The sequence below is a fragment of the Phoenix dactylifera genome, unplaced genomic scaffold (assembly GCF_009389715.1).
Source record: "Phoenix dactylifera cultivar Barhee BC4 unplaced genomic scaffold, palm_55x_up_171113_PBpolish2nd_filt_p 000112F, whole genome shotgun sequence".
Classification (NCBI taxonomy): domain Eukaryota; kingdom Viridiplantae; phylum Streptophyta; class Magnoliopsida; order Arecales; family Arecaceae; genus Phoenix; species Phoenix dactylifera.
Window position 1 is genome coordinate 867,716 of NW_024067684.1, and position 14,897 is coordinate 882,612.

Genomic DNA, 14,897 nt, shown 5'->3' on the forward strand with positions numbered 1-14,897 from the left:
ATATTCATCTATAACACATACCACATTACCATGTGAGAAAATCACCAGCCAATGACCATGCAGAAGAAGAAAAACTAACCTCTGTTCATAGGGCATAAGTCTTTAATATATTGAGTTTATACAATTACAAAAGCTATTGTGTAACACCAAGCCCAGCTAATAAGTAACTGAGCTTAGTACACTTGATCAGCCCAGGTGTAAAAGTTGGAGTAAGAAACAGAAGAAAAAAAAAAAGAAAAGAAGATAGATGTTCGATTTGGAGTAAGAGGTGAAAAAAAAAACAAGGTTAGAGCCCTGTTCGACTTGGAATATGAGACGGACTTCTTCTCCATCTCGATTTCTTAGAAGTGCTATGAAATCTAGCCTCCAATGGCTATTTAAAGACCCAGTCTCTTTTGCCTCACCATCAAGAGGTTTTACTGATCACTACTACTAGACCACCGCCGGTTCTTTTCTCCTTCTTCTTCGCGTCCAACGGTCTCGGCTTACGGTCACCGGAGATTTCAGGAGAAATAGAAAGGAAAAAATCTTAGGTTCTGAGAGGGATTTTTGAAATTATTTAGACCTATAATTTGGTTTTAAAGAAAAAATAGTTGCAGAAAACTTCAAGAAAAAAATAGTGTTCTAATATAGGATATGAATGATCTAGGAGAAATAGAAAGGCAAATGAAATACTAAACTTTATAAAAGAATGTATCTTGTGCAAGACATAGCATACAACTTATTCCTCAACCTCAAGGCCACCCATGCACAAAATGGTTCTTATTCCTATCCATAAAGAGCTAGCCGACCATGGTTCTATTAACAATGTTGGACACTTTTATTGGGGACTTTGTACATTGATAATTGCGACCTTGTACCCACCTTTTATCTATCTTCTCCTTGAGGTTGAGCTTGCTTTCCCAAGCGATAATCATAAACTTTTCCAGCTTGAATCGTAATGAGCAAGGAATTTACCTAAAAAGGCTAGGCAGAAAGTGTGGAGTAAGTAAGGGAAAAGGTTGGAGGAATCTAGATATAGGTTCATGGTCGAGAAGGGCCTAAAGAAAAACCGACCAAACCTCAAAGAGAAGAGGTCCTATGGGTAGAATAGGGCTCGTGGGTTTTGAGGGAGATGACATAAGGCTTAGAAAATGTAAAATAAGAAGAAGAGGGGGAAGAGAGGTGTAACATCCCTATATTTACTTGGTTCAGAGCTTCGTCTCCTTACACCGTTGGATTGTGTCTCTACTTGGAAAAGCCCCCAACCAAGGGGAATGAACGAGTTACTTCCTTCTTTGCTTGTTTGCAAAGGCTATGCTAGTATGATGGAGTTAGAAATTCATAGTTATAGTTTAGGGGTAGAAGATAACATGAAAGAAAGGCATAATCCCCGACAAGAAAAAAAAAATGTAAAACTCACTAATTAAAAGAAAAAGGAGAAGATTTAAGTGAGAAATATAAATTGCTGACTAGAATCCACCGATCTTTTGACCAAAAATTGGTTGGCGATTGCAGCGGCACTGCCTGGGCTAAGATTCATTATAGATAAAGAGAGCAATTGAGAGGTTAAGGTTTGTTAATGTATCAACATAAGAGCGAAGATTTTAGGAACGAGAAATAGAGCCTCTTTACCTAGCTGATGGAAAATCAATTTACCCATCTCCCAGTTAGGTAAATATTTTTGCCATTTCAAAAGTACATGCTTTTCATTGGAAAATAACTTAGGCCCTGTTTGGGGAGCTGTTGGAAGTAGAGCTGTTGGAAGTAGAGCTTTTATAAAAATCTGTTTGCTGTTTGGTAACTACATTTCTAAAGTGCCGTGGCACTTTAACATTTGTTTGGTAAACAAACTGAGAAAGTACTTTTGTATGACAAAATGACCATAAAGGACATTACTAGTATTATACAATAGTGCATAATAAAATATAATATATATTAATACATAAATATATGATATAGTATAATATTAATGTAATGTAACTAATATTTTTATTTATTTATTTATTTATTATTTTATTTCATTTAAATATATTTATTTATTATTTTATTTATTTATTTATTCGTTCATTTATATACATATTTATTTATTTATTTATTTATTTTTTCTTTTTCTTTCCTTTTCTTCTTTTTTTTTCTTTTTTCTTCTCTTCTTCTCCTTCCTTCCTCTCTTTCCTTCTTCTCCTTTCTTCTTCTCCCGCGAAGCCGGCGGTGCCGGAAGGGGGACCGGGCCGCGGCGGCCGCGGGAGGGGGACCGGGATAGCGGGCCGCGGCGGCCGCGGGAGGAGGGGGGCTCGGGAGGGGGTCGGGACAGCGGGCCCCGACGGCCGGGGGGGAGGGGGGGCTCGGGAGGGGGCCGGGACGGCGGGCCCCGACGACCGCGAGGGGAGGGGGGGCTCGGGAGGGGGCCGTGACAGCGTGCCGCGGCGACCGCGGGGGAGGGGGGCTCGGGAGGGGGCCGGGACGGCGGGCCCCGACGACCACGGGGGGATGGGGGCTCGGGAGGGGGCCGGGACGGCGTGCCGCGGTGACCGCGGGGGAGGAGGGGCCAATATTCAACCTCACTTTTTTGACTGGAGAATGAGAATGAACCCTGCCGATATAAAAAGATGCCAATATTCAACCTGAATATTAGAACATAAAGCAATATTCTACTCCTTTGCACTATAGGAGATACATTTGCACCTAAAAAAACAATAATTGTTTATAGAGCGATGACTAAGAGGATAGCCAAAAGCCCAGCACAACCGGCATCTGAAAATGCATACAAATCTAATGTTGAATTATAGAGAATATAAAGAAAAACTAAATCAAGAGTCCATTAAACATAGCAAAGTATATGCTTCACTAGATGAAATAATCTAGCAGTCATAGCATACATGACTTGGCATACATAATTAACACATTATGCAAGACCGGATCTTGTAGAAGTTCAGTATTGCAAGCCACAAGCAATGCTTTGGTAAATATTGGGGTTAGGATACGGGTCTTGATTATCTATATGACGATCTACTACAGGAAATCATAGAATCTCTGATAGTTCAAAAATACCAAGAAATATTCAATAAATGTCGCCCAATAAATTCCTAGTATTTTTAAAAATGTCGGACAAATGTCGACGAATGCAGTGTCAAGGATATATTTAGTGTGTGGAAAATATTATACGGATAAAAAATTATCTGAAAAATATTTTTGTTTGCACTTTTTCCATCCCATCCGGGTGAGCACTAAGGAACTCGAAATCCCAGAAAACTTGGTTGGCAAAGAAAGGCTTCGAATCTAAGTGGCAACAAGGTTGGTGTGCACGAATGTGCCACCGGTGTTTGATCAATCAAAAAGATGATGATGAGGATTAAAAGGAGGATAAAGTGTAGCATAGATATAGGTGTCTTGATCTTCAAAGACTTTTACCATTGTCGTACCATTATTCGAAGGAGAAGGATTGGATAGGGATATAGTGTCAGTCTATGGTGGGGTTTAGCGCTGAGCTACGATAAGGATATAGTACTGGTCTATGGTAGAAATTTAAGTTATAATTATTTTTATAGTAGAGCTACTAGGAGAGTAAAACTAAGATAAAATAAAAAGATATATTGAATTGATTGTTGAAGGATCTTTTACAAAGTCAAGTTCCACTTAATTATATTAAAAAAAATAACTATCCATTGTGATGATTGCCATCCACATCTGGCCCTTATTCATTGTGGTTTTGGTAACTGACCCACTTGCTTTCCTACTACTACGTAACCATCAGGATCTACTTCACATTAACTACCAAATGGAGCTTATCATAGCCGCACTCCATTAAGGCCAACAAAGGTCATATGACTTTCGCATGTCTTGACTTTGCCCAAATTGATCCATATGGCACTTGCTTATAGCTACTTTCTAAATTTTTAAGATGTAGTGTAAACAATTTTAAAACTAGTGATCATCAATTATCTAAGAACCACCTATCCACTATGACAATAATCTACTTTAGTAAATTAAGATTTATTATAGTTATTAATGGTTTATTCACATTATAAAATTTGAAATATGTTATGATATTTCTTGTTTTAATTATTATTTATTTTCATAAAATAGCAGTCATTTCCTTTTGATAAAATGAAAAATGAATAAATTCATTTTATTTTTTTATGATATTCTATAATCATTTTATTTAAAATATTTAAAATATCAATAACTTCAATATATTTCTTTATTTGTTTTTTTTTTCTTACAAGCTCTCTAATATACTTTGTGCTGCAATTAAAGAGTAAAAATGATATTTAATATATAAAATTTTAAGATCCTGGGCCAATGATCGAGATCCTAGGCCAAATCAATCTTGCACATCCTTATTTGATATCAAAAATGAAACAGTCAATATTTTCCTGGACCTGTATTTGAACCTAGGACCTCTTCCATGGATGTATCAATGACAACAAGCTGAGGAGAAAGCAGTTGGCAATGGTGGCTCTTTTTTTCTTTATATCATTTTCTATAAATCAAATATTATTTATTTCCAAAATTCAAATTTGTTAAATCAATTTCATCCAAAAGAGATCGTGCAATCTGTACCAAATGATATTTTCATATCAACTGAGCAGTGAAGAAAATCATTATCTTCAGTCATCATCTGATAGTTTCGGTGTTACATTAAAAATTGATTGTTTTAATATTGAAAAAACAAAATAACAAATTTTGAGTCAAATAATATCCGTTACTACCATCATAACAGTCAACAAATTGGTGGGGTTCTGCTGTAACGCCGCCTTGGTTGAAATGTAAAGGCGCTGCTGCTAATCAAATGACTGAAACATTGTTAAGAAAAAAAGCTTTACAGAAAGCTGCTATACTTTTTGATGGAATAAAGGTTGATTGCAATTTTATCATCTGTTTTCCATTCAGCAACCAAATTTGTTTGAGAAGGGTTCCACGTTATGCCAAAGAACTGTGACTTTGTGGTCAAGTACCATATAAGTTAAACTTCTATACACCAAAAGGTTGCACCATACTTGATACATGTTCACAGGGTTCCTTTGTCCCTGGTCCAGAATATTTTTCCTTGTTTGAGATGCATCATGCATGCATTGGCGTTTCACAGGGGATAAAAGAGTTGTCGAATTATAAAAGTTTTCCTCCAAGAAATCCCTGAGAATCCCTTCTAAGAGAGCTGAATAGTCCCAAGCATGATATGTTCACAACTTTGTTTCATCTGCCTGTGAATTTACCATGACAAGCAATGCAAACAAAATTTCTGATGATTGATTTGACTTGTTCGACAGGCATAGAAAAGGCAGCGAGGAGAGATGAGACTGTCCAACATGACATTATCGTTGCTCTTGGGAGGTGGAATTTGATCATTTCGATCTTGACAGCCCATACACAGATAAGGATTCAGGTCACACGTAGGATGGTGTCAAGGATATGACAAAAGCTTTCACTGGGTTCACCATCACAAGCTTGAATTGCTGTCCATATGTTCCCATTTGCAAGCAGTATGAGCAAGCAATGCTATTCTGAAGGCGATTTTGTCCGGTAGCTCCGAGCCAGCAGTGACTGGTGACCCTGCTTAGCTTTCTTACCGTGGCCACTACACTGAATTCCACATTTCCCTTTAAAATTAACCAAGTGTATCGTTCCATTGAACCCTGATCGCAATCAAATGCACTGCTTGCTTGATGAGTTTTACAAGGTTAAGTGGAATACAGATTCAAAATGAAAACATCTTAAGATCAAGCCATATGTATACGAATAATTCATGCGACAATGTGATATTGCTGCCATGTAATTCAACAATTCACCTGTAAAATTCAATAAAAAAAAAAAACAATTCACCCGTAAAATACCTGTGCAGTGATCTCTCGGTCTGAAAATGAATAAAACTGGACCAGAGCCATGAAAGTGCTTTACCAACGCCCGTTAACAGCCTTGCAAAGACCAGTATAGTTTATGGACACACTTTAGTCGATCCGAAGATTTGATCAGACTTTACAATGTTTTAGTGGTCTATCATGTCAACAAAACCAGTCTTGGTCTGGTAGCACTCTCTGACATTATGATCTTCATGGCACTCAATTCAACAATTTTGGCAATACTGTAACTTTTGAATTATGATTCTTTTTCTAAAACTAAGCAGACCATGCTGGTCCAGACTCATCATTGTTCATCAAAACAGCTGTCATTCCATTGATGGCGCCCTGATTAACCCATGACCCTACATGCACCTTAATTGATAAGCAAATGTGACCAGACACTGTAAAGACCTCTTGGGATGGTAATGTTGTATAATATGAGCCAAATTGGTCTTATTCAAGTCACTGTTCAGCTGCAGTCATAGTAGGAGAATCAATTATTGTGATGCTTACCTCTTCAAGGATGAGGGCGATGAAAAGAGTTCTGGGGCTGTGTTAATCTTGATTGCCCAATCAAATTGACCATTAGGAAAAGGTTTTTACAAGAAAACCTATGGTACTTGCTGCTTATATAATTGGACGTTGCAGGGCTGTCTAACCTTCCCTGGAGAATATCAATAACAATGCACCTACATGATATGCAAACATAAAAAATAGATACAAATCAAATGTTCCTGACAAAAATAAATAAAGAGAAAGATTAAAAGAACAAAGGCACAAGCAGGCTAAGGTTAAGCAGACCGTGGAAGACTATTCCACAAGTTCCATCTAGGATTGTTCCAGAGTTTCTTAAATTCAGACTTGAACTTGTCGATTTTAGTTCCTTATCCCGTAAAGCACAACATTCCTAGTGGTCCTTTATGCAGCCACAGAATTCCCTTCCTGATTTCTTTTAATTCATGATGTTATTTATCCACCGCCTTCACACAACAAAGGATTCTAGCAAAATAAAATTACGCATACTATTCATTAGTGCGTTAACAATTTTCTTACTTTGGTGAAAAATGTTGCTGAACATACCTTGTAGCAGAAGAGAATCAAAGAATGTGAACTGACCAATTGTAGAAAATCCTGCCATGTCTATAATGGACACATCATCAATACATAAGAGCTGCTAATCACAGCAAGCAAACAGTATATTCCAGAAGAGGTAGTTTTGCTTCAGTAAGCTCTATTCACCCATCCTGTCCACTTTAACCTACCTTTCAACGCACACTGATCCAATCCAACCACTGCTGCCAAAGTTCTTTAAAGAGTCTTCCCACGAACTCTCTCAACTCCTATCTACGGATGGTGTAAAAGAAATCCAGGTCTTGAGGTTCTTTCCTATCTCATTTTGTTCTTAGACTAAACTTGCCACTGTCATGTTAATATAGTGTGGCCTAGAATGCATGAGTTCTGATGTTTGAATCTTTGGCATCGGTACAGGGATGCTTACTGCAGCAGCAGCAGTCTTGCTAGTAGTTCTGCTTGGATGGGCTTACCAGGCAATCCAACCACCCCCTCCAAGAATTTGTGGCGCTCCAAATGGTCCTCCTGTCACCTCCCCAAGGATTAAGCTCAGAGATGGAAGGTACCTGGCCTACAAAGAAGCAGGAATCACCAAGGAAAAGGCCAAGTACAAAGTCATACTTGTCCATGGCTTTGGCTCATCCAAAGACCCTGAGTTTCCAGCATCTCAAGTAAAACAAACAGAAAATTATAACAGTAATCGATGTTAATATATGATGGATAAGACTAGATTTTGATGGTGTTATGACTTGTTGTTTCAGGAGCTTGTAGATGAATTAGGAGTCTACTTCTTATCATTTGACCGAGCAGGGTATGGCGAGAGTGATCCAAACCCAAAGCGCACAGTAAAAAGTGAAGCTATGGACATTCAAGAGCTTGCTGATCAGTTAGAGCTTGGATCAAAATTCTACGTGATAGGAGCCTCCATGGGTGGTTATCCTGCCTGGAGTTGCCTCAACTACATACCGCACAGGTAAACTACTATTAACATTCTACTCTCAGCTCTGTTCCTTCAGTGATGCGATCATATTTTTCGAAGTTAATCGAGATAAGAGGATTGTTTATCCAGTTCATCCTGATAGATTTTTCAAAAAATTTTGCCTGAAAATGAAACTAAGTAGTTGTAGTTACAAATATGCTGAATGCTAGCAGGTTGGCAGGAGTAGCACTAGTTGCACCGGCCGTCAACTACTGGTGGCCTTCTTTTCCTGCCAATCTATCAAGAATGGCCTACAAGAAGTTGTTCGTGCAGGATCAGAGAACATTCTGGATCGCACACCATTTTCCTTCCCTTCTATATGGGTGGATGTCCCAGAAGTGGCTCCCCACTTCAGCAGTTATTCAAGGACATCCTGAATTATTTACCCCACAGGATATGGAAATCATGCAGAAGATGAAAGCACATGCTGAGATACTCGGGGTATGTTCCTCAGATATAGCCTTTAGACTATTTTATATTACCTGTTTGTCTAGGTTGCTTATGCCCCTTCTTGTTTTCACATATGTTTACACAAGTTATGAAAAAAAAACAAAGAAAGAAAGAAAGAGGGGGGGAAAAAAGGATTAGCTGAAGAGGTTCCTTGAGGTATTACCGTTATTCAAGCTGCAGCTCTGCGAGACATAACACTTAAGACTAGTCATCACCATATCTATACTCAAGCTGGTCGAGTAGTTGGATGTCAAAAAGGATTTGGAAACTAAACAAAGCTAGATATATGAAAGGAAGAAGGTTAAACATAATCAGAATTAGAAATACAGACCAGTTACCTATCCAATATTAAGTTGCAGCCAAACCCATTTCTGACTTCTGCAGTTTGCTCAATGACATGAGGTCTCAAACTCACCAGCTCGGATACAATAAAGCATGTTCACATACTTTTCCATGGAAGTTGCCATTGGTGTTTGGAAAATCAACTAAAAGGAATGATAAGAATTAAGATATGGCAGTCGGTCTCGGTAGTGTTCAAGGTGAGACTTCCAAACATACATGGTAGAATCACAATTTTCACGAAACGCGTCTAAGTAGGACTCATCTATGAAGACTAAACGTAGTATCTAAAGGATCCAGAAATATGTTGCATGGTTGCTTTGGAGTGCTCAATTATCAAGCTATACCACCAGGATTTCATTAAAAATTTGGAAGAAAGAAGACAGAACAACAACTAGAAAGGTTAGGGTTTCAATCTAAGAAGATGGTGTAGGAATATAAACTAGCCTTGCATAGATGAAAATGCTTCATTGTGTTTAAAACTAGAGGGGAAAAGGTCATGGAAAGAAGTAAGCAAATAAATAAGAAATGAGGTTAAGTATTTGCTTTTAGACAAGGGAAAAAGGGTGGAATATTGTCCATGATGGTATGACCCTGGTGTAGCACACAGTATAGATGGAGGAGGTTTTGGAGGAAAAGGGGCTTGAATTTGGCTGCAAAGATAAAGAATAGTAAGGCCTGATAAGACTTGATGAAGGTCATGGGAACAGATTTGCAGATAAAGAAATATCCTGTATGTAGCAAAAGATGAGTACGAAATGATCAGCAACAAGATAAATCATGCTGATTTGACTTCATCTGCACTAAATAAGCAATGAAGATTCCATCTGGTACAAGGACATAACCATGCTAGCAAGTTCAGAATCAGAATAATATTAACCGTTATGACAATTATTAGAAATAACAGTCATCATAACAATTAGAACAGAAGCCTCCTAAACTATTATATCGGCCATTACAACATTATAATAGCAACTATTACCAAGGTTTAAAATACCTGCACCAACACCTTACCCATACAGCAAGATAGCATGACCACAAATAGCATGCCTCTTGACGCCAGCATAACAGAAAATGAGGATACCAAACTTATGTTGGTATGGTACCAATTGCAGGGCATACTCAGTTTGGCTTGTATGGACCTGTACTATAAATCTTTGTTGAAACCTCACAAGTCACAACATACTCAAACACTGACTTGGAAGAATTTGTAGGCAAAGCCATTTCTAACCATTAGAAAGACGATACGAGGAAGAAAAAAATGAAATCTATAAATGTACATGTGTGTGTACATATCAGCATACCTATGCATGTACTTATAGGACAATCCCCTTACAGAAAATTGTACTATCAAGAGGTGATCAAATATCTGAAGCAAACTGTATAGTAGGACGTAATCAAGTTGAAATGATTGAAAAATATGTTTGGTGGATAAGATGTCGAGATTATAAAGTCAGAAACACCCCTCAAAAAATAAAGTAAAAATCCCGCAAAAATAAAGTTTATAGTCTGATCGGAGGGAGAAGGAAGAAAATCCTTCCATCTACTCAACCTGGACCTCTCACAAAAAAAATAATAATAATTAAAAATTCAAAGTAGCGTTTTGGACCCATTTTGCTTTCATTAATTGAATACCAAAATCCATTGCAATGCCTTTCATTTACACTAGTGAGGTCCGAGTCCTGAATCTAGGTCATATTCCTCTTCTAGTTAAAAGATATTAGAACTTTTGTAAAATAGTAAATAACTAGTAGAGAAATCAGGTGGATGCTAAAATTATCCTAGCGCTAGATCTTGACTTTTCCATCAACCTTGACTTCCATTATAATGCCTAATTTCTCTGCCATTGAAAGATGTGCTAGTCACAATCTTAATGGAAAAGGAAAGATTAGGATTTTCCTTGGACTGGCCTGTTTCGAGGCCCAAAACAATGCCATATCCCCACATTAGTAGAATGCAGCAAACCTCCTTGGAGGCTGTATCACCCTCGTAGGTCTTAAAATGATACCAATGTCAAAATTAAGAAAAGCATAAAAATCAGACACCATATCACAAAGTTATGGCCTCTGAAAATTGGCTGCATAATCTAGTTATAGATGTGGTGAATCTTGCACCTAGAACCCATCAGACCTATCTCAAGTGGCCAAATTGGTCCATGGCAGGTGGAGATCCTCTGGGATTAGTTTAACCCATCTACCAACTTTAAACATTTTCAACAAAAACTGAAACTTTATCTTTAGAATTTGAATGAATGATTTCACAAACAGGGGAGTAAAAAGTGACTGAATAGTAGAATAAAATCACCAAACAACCCACACTAAAGGCTATGAGAATACATGAAAGATAAAGAAATATCCTGTATGTAGCAAAAGATGAGTACGAAATGATCAGCAACAAGATAAATCATGCTGATCTGACTTCGTCTGCGCTAAATAAGCAATGAAGATTCCATCTGTTACAAGGACATAACCATGCTAGCAAGTTCAGAATCAGAATAATAATAACCGTTATGACCATTATTAGAAATAACAGTCATCATAACAATTAGAACAGAAAGCCTCCTAAACTATTATGCCGGCCATTACAACATTATAACAGCAGCTATTACCAAGGTTTAAAATACCTGCACCAGCACCTTACCAATACAGTAAGATAGCAAGACCACAAATAGCATGCCTCTTGATGCCAGCATAGCAGAAAATGAGGATACGAAACTTGTGTTGGTATGGTACCAATTGCAGGCCATACTCAGTTGGCTTGTATGGACCTGTACTATAAATCTTTGTTTGAAACCTCACAAGTCACAACATACTCAAACACCGACTTGGAAGAATTTGTAGGCAAAGCCATTTCTAACCATTAGAAAGACAAAACTAGGAAGGAAACAATGAAATCTATAAATGTACATATGTGTGTACATATCTGCATACCTTTGTATGTACTTTATAGGACAATCCCCTTAGGGAAAATTGTACTATCAAGAGGCAATCAAATATCTGAAGTAAACTGTAATGTAGGACGTAATCAGTTGAAATCATTGAAAAATATGTTTGGTGGATAAGATGTGGAGATTATAAAGTCAGAAACACCCCTCAAAAAATAAAGTAAAAATCCCTCAAAAATAAAGTTTATAGTCTGATCGGAGAGAGAAGGAAAAAAATCCTTCCATCTACTAAACCCGGACCTCTCACAACAAAAAATAATAAAAATTAAAAACTCAAAGTAGTGCTTTGGACCCTTTTTGCTTTCATTAATTGAATACCAAAATCCATTGCAATGCCTTTTATTTACACTAGTGAGGTCCAAGTCCTGAATCTAGGTCATATTCCTCTTCTAGTTAAAAGATATTAGAACTTTGTAAAATATTAAATAACTAGTAGAGAAATCAGGTGGATACTAAAATTATCCTAGCACTAGATCTTGACTATTCCATCAACCTTTACTTCCATTATAATGCCTAATTTCTCTGCCATTGAAAGATGTGCTAGTCACAGTCTTAATGGAAAAGGAAAGACTAGTATTTTACTTGGACTGGCCTGTTTCGAGGCCCAAAATAATGCCATATCCCCAGGTTAGTAGAATGCAGCAAACCTCCTTGGAGGCTGTATCACCCTCGTAGGCCTTAAAATGATACCGATTTCAAAATTAAGAAAAGCACAAAAATCAGACACCGTATCACGAAGTTATGACCTCTGAAAATTGGCTGCATAATCTAGTTATAGATGTGGTGAATCTTGCACCTAGAACCCATCAGACCTATCTGAAGTGGCCAAATCGGTCCATGGCAGGTGGAAATCCTCTTGGATTAGTTTAACCAATCAACCAACTTTAAACATTTTCAACAAAAACTGAAACTTTATCTTTAGAATTAAAATGAATGATTTCCCAAACAGGGGAGTAAAAAGTGACCGAATAGTAGAATCAAATCACTGGACAGCCCACACTAAAGGCTATGAGAATACAACAAAGATAAAGAAATATCCTGTATGTAGCAAAAGATGAGTACGAAATGATCAGAAACAAGATAATTTATGCTGATTTGACTTCATCTGCACTAAATAAGCAATGAAAATTCCATCTGGTACAACGACATAACCTTGCTAGCAAGTTCAGAATCAGAATAATAATAACCGTTATGACAATTATTAGAAATGTAGGTGGTTCTAAATTTCTAGCACTTAGAGGTTGATCTTTGCACAATATAGCAGCCAAAACTGATGAACTCATAAACTTATCAGAAGATATTGACTTCTAAGTTCACACATAGAAAGTAACAAGTCCATTTCTGTTCTAGAAGAAGTGCCAAATTGTTACCAAGGCAAACATGCACGTACAATAAGATTTTCCATGTGTACAACCATCCAAGCAAAGTGAAAGATAGTCTGAAAGGGTTTATCCCTACATACTTTATGGCTGTGGAATTAGGTGTCATGACAAATCTATGAGCAGCACGAATGAAACATATTTGATAGAAAGAGGTAAATGTTCACATGCTGCAATTACCTTAGAAGACATTGATGGAATGTTATTCAAGAAAAAAACTCAAACAGAAGGAAATCATAAAATACAAATCTCAGGACCCATGTGAGGAGGTAGAAATAGGTATTGACTCTAAAGAAAGCTAACAACAAGGTCCAAAGTTTGGCATGAAAAATTGTAATACGTATCGGGCAAGTCTTCCATGCTTGGTTGTTAGAAAGTATCCTATTTTATAGGATATTAAGAAATAAAATACCTTATTTGTGTCAAGTAGGCACTTATGCAACCTCTTGGGATCCAACTCAATTTATCCATCGGCTTAATAATTTCCAATGGAGATCATGTATAGGTGTATCTGTAAGTGGCCAAAGTTTTGAGTATTGACGCCGGTTTTGTTGGTCACCTGCTGAACCTGTACTACTACTACATGATTGTGGAGTGATTGATTAAACCTCTATTTGATTTTGATGAGCTCAAAGCATTTGAGTATATCTTATATTATACTAATGAATTCAATCTAGTATTTCAGGCATATATTTGTATATTTTCAATTAAGTGCCTCAAGCTTTGGTTCAAAATAAGTTGGACAAGTATTGAACCCTATTTGAACCAAGGGCTGATTCTCGAGTCGACTTCGGAAGATTACGAGTCGACTCTAAATGGTTTAGAGTTTCTGGCACCAGCTCGAGTTGACTCCGATACTCTACGAGTCGACTACGACTGAGAACAGAAAGAAAGACAGAAAGATGGTTTTCAGACCCTGTCAGCGAGCCGACTCCAGAAGGCTTCAAGTCGACTCTGATGCTTGACGAGTCGACTCTCTACAGATCCGAGTCGACTCCAATGAGTAACAGACAGAAAGATAGAGAGGTATTTTCTAGACCTTGTTACCGAGTCAACTCCAGAAGGATGCGAGTCGACTCCAACGTTTGGCGAGTCGACTCCTAATCATGCCAGAGTCGACTCTCAGAGGAAAGCGGACTGAAAGGCAGAGAACCAAACTCAGTGACCCTGTGAACGAGTCGACTCCGAGAATTCCAGAATTGACCCCAAGTCAGCCGAGTCGACCCCAACAAAGTGCGAGTCGACTCCGAGGCAGCTCAGATCAATAGACAGAGGATCGATTTTTCGGGCTCTGAGAGCCGAGTCGACTCCAAGAGGATCCGAGTCAACTCGAGAGAGAAATGCAGAAAAATAGATCTCTGGAATCCTGAGAACGAGCCGTTTTCAAAATGCCGAGTCATCTCCAGATCTTGGCAAATCGACTCCAAGCTTGGACCGAGTCGACTCCAGGTTGGAACGGCACTGTAATTCAAATCCTGAACAGTGGGTGAGTCGTCTTCAGTAAAGCATGAGTCGACTCCAGATCGAGCGAGTCGACTCCAACCCCAACGGATACATTGTCAGGAGGTGCAGACTGTGCAGAACGGCTACAAATCAGTGTCTAACGGCTATTTTTCAAAAGGGACTGTTTAAATAGCCAGAGTTAACAGTAGTAGACAACAAAAGAGTTACTCCACTATGCATTAAGGCATTTCCAACTACCAAGAGTCCATTGAGAGAAAAGACAAGCAAAAGAAGGAAGAAACGCATTCAATTCATTCCTAGAAGTTTTTCTTTCGCATTCAAGGCTCTTCTTCTGACATCAAATCTTCAGTGCACTCAAAGAGGAGACTCAAAGTTCGAGAAGCCCTTTCTTCCTCTTCCGAAATCTGTTTGAGGGCTTCTAACTTTACTCTATTCATATTGATTCATATTTG

The 14,897-nt window shown here is 38.0% G+C and overlaps 1 protein-coding gene and 1 long non-coding RNA gene across 2 annotated transcripts in view; one reads left to right on the forward strand and one right to left on the reverse strand.

The window, feature by feature from the left end:
- Positions 1 to 14,897, forward strand: part of LOC103717990 — a 38,418-nt gene that overhangs the window by 5,817 nt on the left and 17,704 nt on the right. Inside the window, exons 5-8 of the mRNA XM_039116550.1 lie at positions 5,314 to 5,365; positions 7,308 to 7,561; positions 7,652 to 7,863; positions 8,043 to 8,310. Coding sequence (XP_038972478.1) covers positions 5,314 to 5,365; positions 7,308 to 7,561; positions 7,652 to 7,863; positions 8,043 to 8,310 — 786 coding nt within the window. The remainder of the gene's footprint in view (positions 1 to 5,313; positions 5,366 to 7,307; positions 7,562 to 7,651; positions 7,864 to 8,042; positions 8,311 to 14,897) is intronic.
- LOC120104797 lies at positions 4,906 to 7,189 on the reverse strand. The gene is made up of 2 exons (XR_005507152.1): positions 6,333 to 7,189; positions 4,906 to 6,181 (listed from the first exon to the last, which is right to left on the reverse strand). It is a non-coding gene; the product is annotated as an uncharacterized LOC120104797 (long non-coding RNA).